The sequence below is a fragment of the Diceros bicornis genome, chromosome 27 (genome assembly GCF_020826845.1).
Source record: "Diceros bicornis minor isolate mBicDic1 chromosome 27, mDicBic1.mat.cur, whole genome shotgun sequence".
NCBI lineage: Eukaryota > Metazoa > Chordata > Mammalia > Perissodactyla > Rhinocerotidae > Diceros > Diceros bicornis.
The window spans coordinates 30,990,760-30,999,849 of NC_080766.1; the positions used below are offsets into that span (position 1 = coordinate 30,990,760).

The 9,090-nt window shown below is 38.5% G+C and overlaps 1 protein-coding gene across 1 annotated transcript; it reads right to left on the reverse strand.

Annotated features, from left to right (window-relative positions):
* Window positions 1-495: 495 nt before the first annotated feature.
* Window positions 496-1,173, reverse strand: CLDN8 (claudin 8). The gene has a single exon (XM_058523384.1). It carries the CDS (start codon window positions 1,171-1,173, stop codon window positions 496-498), a length of 678 nt encoding a protein of 225 aa, XP_058379367.1.
* Window positions 1,174-9,090: the final 7,917 nt, after the last annotated feature.

Below are 9,090 nucleotides of genomic sequence, written 5' to 3' on the forward strand. Positions count from 1 at the left end.
TTTTAAACAATTAATGTTAACCTTCTTCAATCTTATCCCCGATTCCCCAGAAAAGCAATAGTTGAATTCTATTTATTCAGTTTAATGGATCAGTATTTCATTTAAAATAGAAGCATACAAGCCTGTTTCTATTTATGCGAGATATAAACGCCACTCTCATCTACATACATAATGCCGTGTCATAGAGAAATCATGGTTGTAAAATAATAGTCTTTAACCATGTCATTTTGAAGTAACTGATAAAGGGAAAAGATGCATGCACCATTTTAGAAATCAAATTACTGTACTTCCTAGAACAATCAAAGCAGTGTGTGTAATATCTCATTCTGCTGAAATAGGTTAGAGAATCATAAATAGCTCGTGCACCGTTCCTGTGATTAATGTTAGGCAGTTAAGAACGGCAAATCAATGTTCCTTTGGGTTCCATTTGTAGAAAATAGTGGACATTTTAGTCATCTGCGTGGTTTTATAGGTAAAGTTAGAAAATGTACACAACTACACATACTGACTTTTGGAGTACACGCTTGGTGACTTCTTCTCCATGTGGTAGCTTTTTTGGGTTGTGCGATGGGAAGGTATGGAGTATCTGTAGCTACTGGTCTTTTCATCGCAACAAGAAACAGAACAGAACAGTGCCCCTCCAGCAATCAGCACCAGCGCTGTGGTCCAGCCTATGTAGAGGGCTTCTCCAAGCTCACGTTTCTGGGCAACATCCACTATTGGGTTGTAGAAATCTCTGATGATGGTATTGGCAACCCAGCTCACAGGGATGAGCACCACGATGCCTGTGATGATGAAGACGATTCCAGCTGTTAGCAAGATGTAACCCTTCACCTTCTCGTCGTCCCCAGTGCACCTGGTACACTTCATGCCAAGGATGGCCATCATGAAAGCCAGGAAGGCCAGCACGCAAGCCGTACACATGAGTCCTCTGGATGCCTGTAGGTCCGGAGAGAGAGCCAGCAGGGAATCGTAGACTTTGCACTGCATTCTGATGTTAGCGTGCCGCATGCAATTCATCCACAGTCCTTCCCAGAGGTTTTCAAAAACCACAATGTTGCTTTCAATGAAGGCAGACACTCTCCACTGAGGCATGATGGTTACAGCCACCGTGCCCACCATGCCAACACCACCAAGCACCAGGCCGGCGATTTGCAGGACATAGGTAGCCATTATCCTCCAGGATGGGTTTTATCCGACTGGATTCCTGAGCCGGTAGGCTGGTTCTGAAGCAAGATTCTCTGTGCCCCAGGAGAGAACAGTTTTCCTGTAGTAATGAACTCAGAACTCAGTGGTTTTTCAAATAAGAGCTGCTTTGCTACTTCTAGCTAGATTAAATCCAGTGTTGGCTGGCTGAGGTGCCCCCCCTGTTGACTAGGACAGGTAAACTTACAAATCAGGTGGGGCAACTTTCTCAGCCAATAAGAGGGGGATGGTAACTCAAGTGTGTCTAAACTGACAAGAGATACTTGGAACGGCTGGACCTGCACATAAACATTCTTTGTACTTCTCAGTTTTCCAAGAGGACAGCAGTACGTTTCCCTGCAGGCATAATTATGAATGTTTGCACAATCATTAAGAAATGCACCAATCCCTTGTGATGTGAAAGGTGCACCTTGTTCGAGCAATTGTGAAACTCAGTAAGAGCTGCTGTGACCAAGATATAAAATAAAATATCTGCCTAAGAAATTTACTAGGACTGTCAAAATGCCAAAGTGAAAGGAGAGTAGGGGGTTGATAGATTTGCTCAGACCTGGGAAACCACATTCTTTGGGACACATATGATCCCAGTGGGTGATTTAATTTGTCTACAACTTTAAAGCAAGCTCAACTGGGGTGAAAACAGGGAACAGATCATGCCAGAGGACAAAATAAGGCTAAAGTAATTAAATACACAAAGTTGTCCTCCTCCATGGCACCAAACACATATTGTTTTGTTTTGAGCCAGGAAAACTACTTGTTGGTATTTTTCTGATAATCTTGATTTGTAAGAAAAAAGTTTGCCAAACTACAAAAAGAATCCATATGATTTTCTTATGTAGCAAGCACTCACAATAGCAATTAAATGATAAAGTGATTTACAGATTGTTGGTATATTTTGTGGCTCTATCTTTGCTGCTCTGTCTTTCTCTGAATTTCTAGAAGCAACTAGAATTCTGCAAATGGTACAAGAGTCCTGGTCTATAGAAATGACTGATATTTCTAAATAAAACATTTACAAGACAAGGTAACTACATTCATTGAATTGAATTATATTAGGTTTTAGCTAAACTTGTCTTTACTACTATGTCTGCAGGAAGTGATAGAAGCCCCCAAGGGTATTGCAATTTGAACTGTCTCTTCTCAAAATAATGATGATGACACCATGGTGCCAAAATAAACATACACGTTGTTTTGGGAAAACAGTACTCCACTAGCACTTTTCTTCTGGAGATCATCACCTCGAGTGCTCTGTCCTGTCTTTCTAAACTTCAAGCTGTACTTTAATAATTTCCTTTCATCTTTACATTTTAAATATGATCTCTTCTTTACAATTTTACTTCCTCTCTGCTTCCTGTACCACCTTAAATGTGAGTATGGGAGAAAGTGCTTCCCTCTCACTTATTAAACTTTGAAAGTTTAATGGTCCAAAAAATGTGAGTGGTTTATAGAGGTTATGAAAACAAAAATGGTACGTGTTAGGGAGGGAAAGAGGAAGATGCCAAAGTAAACTGTCTTCTGAAAAAAAAACAGGAATGTATAGTAGTCCAAGTTGTTATTATTTTATTAGACTGGACATATTGAAAGTAAGAAAAAATTAAAACTTGATATTTACAGTAATTTCCTCATTCATTGAACTGTTAAGAACTAACCTACAGCATGTCCCTAATGCTGACAGAAAATAGCATCTTCTCCCTCAGGCTTGTATTGGCACAGATTTGTGGTGGAGAGGGAAATAGGTTAACCTTGGAAAAATAATCTGTATCCACCAAAGGAGAGTTGCAATCAAAACAGCACGTTTTTTTCTTTATCTTTAATTGCTAACCTGGGAAAGGGGAATGACTGCCAGAATTGGAAAATGAAAAAGAAATGACATGACTGGTTGAGATAACGACAAATTTAAAAAATATACGTTTGTTGAAAATAAAATTGCAACTTCTTTCCAAAATTTGTGTGTGACATGTTTTTTAGGAGCTTTGTTTACATATTGCTGAATATCCAGATAAAAATGGGAAAATTTGAGACAAATAGGTATCTACGTACTTGAGATCTTGGCCTTCCTGGAAACTGCCTCCCAGGTGTGCATTGACGCGTCTGTTGGCTTCATGTACCACCAACACTCTTTCCTTAAGCGCTGAGGTTTACCAGGACCTTATTTCACACAAAAATATTTTCCTCATTTCAAAAATATTAGTACTTTACCACTGGAATTGTCCCCACCAAAAGATTAGGATCGGAATGAGAAGCTAACCCAAGTTTCACATTGGAATAATTATAGAGTTAGCTGCCCTTGCAGAAACTAGCCCAGGGCATCCAGGTAGGATTCTTATCAGACAAGGATCCAGTTAACCCCAGGGCACCCAGGTTTGTTTCTTATCGCACAGTGATCCATTTAATCCCGTGATATTTTGAAATTAACTGTGCTCTAAAGATCACTGGAAATGAGAAAGACAGGGAAAAATGGTAATACCAAGTTTACTAGGGCCCGAAAGGCCTAAATTCAGAGATTAAAAAGTCAATTTACGGGGCCCGTCCCATGGCTCAGTGGTTAAGTGAGCGCGCTCAGCTGCTGGCGGCCCAGGTTTGGATCCCCGGTGTGCACTGACGCACCGCTTCGCCGGCCATGCTGTGGCGGCCTCCCATACAAAGTAGAGGAAGACGGGCACAGAGATTAGCCCAGGGCCAGTCTTCCTCGGCAAAAAAAAAAAGAGAGTAGGATTGACATGGATGTTAGCTCGAGGCTGATCTTCCTCACCAAAAAATAAATAAATAAATAAGTCAAGTTAACTGTTTACCTACTTTTCTATAATACTACATTCCTACTAAGATGATTCACTTGCCTGCAAAATTCAAATAGCAGTAATGGTTAGAGAATTAGGAAATTAATAACATTTTTACTGTTCTTTAATTCAAAACTACAGAGCACAGAGGAACCTGCACAGATTTTTCTATAATTTGTACTTGCATTTCTATGGAAGAACCAAAATATTACCAAGAACCCAAGAAAGAAAAAAGCATGTTCATGTTGACCCACTGTATTCACTCTGGAAATCTCCCTTCGTCTACATTATCAGAAGGATGATTTAAATTTAGCAATTAAGTTTACTAAATTAAATGGTCTGATAACTACATAACACATGCAAATGCTTTCTTTTTAAAAATGAAAACATACAATGTCACTGTCAGGATGCCCTTGTTTTTGTCATCGTTATTCTTACAGCAATTAATCCTAACCAACAACGCTTTAGTCTGGGGTTCCTATTAATTCTTATCACTACTTGAAATAATCTTTGCTTCTGCCAGTCAAGCAGTTGCCAATTTCTATTGTTTTCTGGATTTGTTTTTGTACTTAATTTTCTTTCTTGTGTTGACAATTTTCACCCTGTATTTATTTTTAATTATTTTTCACTGTAAATAAACTGTACTTGGCTGACCATCTTGTCCTAAGAAAACAAGTGAACACATCAATAGATCTCTTTGTTTGTTGTTCCCAAAACAATATTGTGCATTGCTACATGTTCTTCAACTACTATCCTATTTGTCCTGCATGATGATTAGCTGTTCGTGTTCTCTCTTCTTAAAGTTCTGTATCCATTAGCAGTCCTCCACAATCCCACCTCTCTAAAATTTACACTCAATTGCTTTGCTTAAAAATGAACTCCTTCCTGTACAGTAGCTGTCTAGTGTCTTAGCCAGTTCAGGCTGCTTTAACAAAATACAATAGACTGGGTGGCTTAAACAACAGAAATTAATTTTTCACAGTCTGGGGGCTGGGAAGTCTGAAATCAGGGGGCCAGATGGAAGAGTTCTGGTGGGAGCCCTCTTTCTGGTTTGCGGTCTTCTTGCTGTGCCCCCACATGGCACAGAAAGAGAGTGAGAGAGCTCTATTCTCTTTCTCTTCCTATATGGACGCTAATCCCATCAGAAGAGCTCCACTCTCATGACCTCGTCTAAATCTAATTACCTCCCAGAAACCCCACCTCCAAATACCATCACATTGAGGGTTAGGGTTTCAACATATGAATTTTGGGGCGACACAAACATGCTATCCATAACATCTAGCTACCAACAAATCCGAGCAATTAAGTTCACATAATTCTGAAGGGTCTATTATTGCCTCAGGAGTCATCTTTTTTCCAGGATGAAAAAAAAAATAGTGAATATAAATAGACAATAGGAATAATGGTTATTGAAATGATTTTGTCTTTCTTCTACTTTTCATTGTACTTTTTAAAATTAAAATCTGAGTTGTGGTGAATTCTGACATATTTTGGGAGATAGGTCTGCATGCTTTATTGAGTGCAGTGTAATTGATATTCCCCCTAAAGGACTGGAAATCCAGGGAAATAACTTTTTAAAAAATTAAGCTATATACTGTGATATTATTTTCTTTAAATTAACAAGTAATTTCTATGCACAAAATTGACATGAACCTTCCCTAATTGTAATAATTTGGGAAATTTTTTTAAAGGAGCTGGAATTTGCTAGTCATAGTAATAGCTACTGAGCATTAAATGTTCCCCAAGCCTCAGGTTCCTTACATGTGCTACACCTTATATTCAAAACATCCCTAGAAGGCAGGGCTTATTAGCTCCTCTTTATAATTGAATAAATTAAAACTCCATAGTGACTGTGCCTTTTCTAAGGCCACAGAGCTTTCACTTGCTCCAGTCGCTGAAATGGAACCCAGATTTGGACCTAAAACCCATGTTCTTTCCTGTGCTGTCTCCCAAAGGAAACTAGAGAAGGGGAATTTCTAATATTGACACACATGGTCAAAGATAATGACAAAACAAAATTTGTTTGACAATTTTTTTGCTTGCTAGCACATCGTTGAAAGCTATTTGCATGGCTAAACTTTGTGATTTTTTTTTCAAATATCTGATTCACTGAAATTTAAATATATTTCTTTAGATGTCTATCCAGAGAAGTTTCTACTAGGGAAATCACACCGCAGTTATTTCTTATTTAGAGTTTCAGAGAGTTGACACATTTTTCTTATCAATCTCCGTCTCCAACTTGATGGTTTCTTAATTACAGACTAGGTCATGATACTTAATAATCTAACCACCACTGAACATGTATTTGGCTAAAACAAGAATTAAACAAATTCAGTGCAATGAAGTGAACGACTTCATGTATCAGTGCCCTCAGCTTACTGTAATATGGGAAAACTTCCCTTTGTGTTTACAGGGACTTATTGGTGACCAACCGAGGTGGTATGCTCCAGTTATCTTCATTAGCCTTCTAGAATTGTTCTTTTCAGTGACTCACTAACAGCTTTTCTATCTTTGACCAAAAGCCAAAATAAATACATTTTTGAGTTGGATAAAACTGTGTTCCGCATGGTTATTTTTGGAATTGCTTGAAAAACACATTTTAAAATCTCTTAATTTCATGTAATCATCCTACTGAATCCTACTGAAATGCAAAGGATGATATGCACCCTTGAATGAGAACAAAGTGTCCGTGACAGAATTTAGATAGAAAGACATCATCACTCTTAAGAAAGGAGACAAATGTCTCGCCAGGTGGAGACATTAATCAGGACTACAAATGGTAACCATCAGATAAGGAACAAGATCAAAAAAGAGCACTTCTCATAATTTTATTTTGAATCCACAGCAATTCACATCAAGTTTAAGTCTGGTTAACTATGAAAAGGAAGAGAAAAGAAAAAGTAGGAAATATCTTCGATATGACTACCTACGCTTAATATAACATATTTTAAGAAATTTTACTTAATATTATTATGCTAATCATGAGAGCTATTCAATAATTATTGTTATATTAACAATTAAGATTATTAAGTGATATAAGTAACTAATTTTATGATTTGATCCTCCCAATCGCCTTATTAGAATAGTACAATCATTATATCAATTTTGTTAAGGAAACCAGGACTTATGAAGTTTAAACAACTGGCCCAAAGCCCCATGACTAACAGATAGAAAGGCCAGTGTGGGAACTCAAGTCTTCAGACATCTGAGGCCATCTTCTTGATCCACTATGTCATAGACCTGACTCCAAATCTAACCCATTCCTTGTGTCATTTTATAGCTTTATCTCTTGCCATTCTCTGGAATAATGCTCTGCACATGTCAGGTTTTCAATAGCATTTTGAGCAGAAGGAAGAGAGATATGGTGTCTCCATTTCCCACAGCAAAAGCCATTGTTCAATTAAAGAAAAATAAGATGGAAATTTATGAGTGAAAAAGCCACACCCATGGAAAACACACACACACCCTTATGAGCAAACAGTGAAAACGGAAGCACAAAAAATAACTTTCTCTTGTAAAGCTGAAGTTTAACAGGACAGGGAAAAGTAATTAACCAGGCAAATAGAGCTAAGCCACAGTTACTGATTAATTTACAAAACAATTAACTTTCCACTTAAAATTCAAATTAAGATTCTGTCTGCCTTAGGCAACCAGTGTTTGCAAATTTTAATAGAGTTAGACATTAAGTGCCTTACTTAAAACCAACTTCAGACCACATTGTGTAAGAATATTATTGGAACAAGCAATGCATGGCATTCTTGCTTTTCAGTTATTAAAAAAATAAATAAAATATTACAATATATTACAACATGCTGGACTTACTAATATCTTTTCAATAAGAATTTGAGGAAAATTAGAAGTTGTACAAATTCTTATCTCAAATATTTATACAGATTTTATATTTTTGTAAAATTTTCACATGATGTGTCCTAAGATATCTTCTGAACATTTCCCACTGTCCAACAAGTATAGGTACAGGGCACTGTGATAGACTCTAGAGATCAAGAAATATAAGTCATAGTCTCTGCTCTTTGTGATTTTATATGTGCAGAGTACTGAGAAGGCAGTGGGAGAAAGAACTGCTGGGTCAATTAACTTTGTCATATTAAACCAAGTCACTAAAAATAATAATAATAATAATAATGTCAGTCCATGATTGTGTAGCTTTTTTTTTTTTTTTTTTGTGAGGAGATCAGCCCTGAGCTAACATCCGCCAATCCTCCTCTTCTTTTTGCTGAGGAAGACAGCCCTGGGCTAACACCTGTGCCCATCTTCCTCCACTTTATATGGGACGCCGCCACAGCATGGCTTACCAAGCAGTGCGTCGGTGCGCGCCCGGGATCCGAACCAGCGAACCCCGGGCCGCCGCAGCGGAGCGTGCGCACTTAACCGCTTGCGCCACCGGGCCGGCCCCTGATTGTGTAGCTTTTTAAAAATATCAGATTGGTTTGTTCCAGCATGGTAAACAAAAGCCCATCCCCCAGTCCCTTAAGTTCATTGAAAAGAGTTGCAAGAACGTTTCCAAGTATCGCTTTTGAATATCTTTTGATAAAGCAGCTGTGTACCTTTTTATTCTGATGGTGTTATTGTGGCACTGCAGACTCTGGTCTCCTCGAGAATGGGAGCCTTGTCCTGCTTTACAGTCCCAGTATTTGCCCAGCACTCAGACCAGAAAAGACACTGGAGAATTGTGTGCTGAACTGAGTCAGGGTCATGAGGTTAGTGTTGTCTGGTCAGCAGGTCTTGCTTTGTTGGTGGTGACACTGTACCAATGATCCAAACCATTCTTTTCACCTTGAAAAAACACACCATTAACTGCAGAGACAGTGAGAAGAACAGCCTATCTTCACCCCATAAAAAACCAGCTCCAGGGCATTTGGAGCCCTTGAAATAAAAACAAACAACCCATGGAAGCACCTATGAGAGCCTGTAAGCAATCAGCAGAGGCAAGTTAGCTGTCCCTGGTAGTTTACACAACTTCCTGGTTCATTCAACCCACTATCTCTTGTTCTCATCTTCCCTTCTCTCTGACCCTTGTTCCTGATATCTTTTTTAGAATTTCTGCTATGGGGACCCATGCGTGATTACTGGAGTGTCTTCTGAATGTCTC

What these genes read in the sequence shown, in the direction of transcription:
- CLDN8 (XM_058523384.1), bottom strand. Translation starts at nt 1,173, where the DNA reads ATGGCTACCTATGTCCTGCAAATCGCCGGCCTGGTGCTTGGTGGTGTT.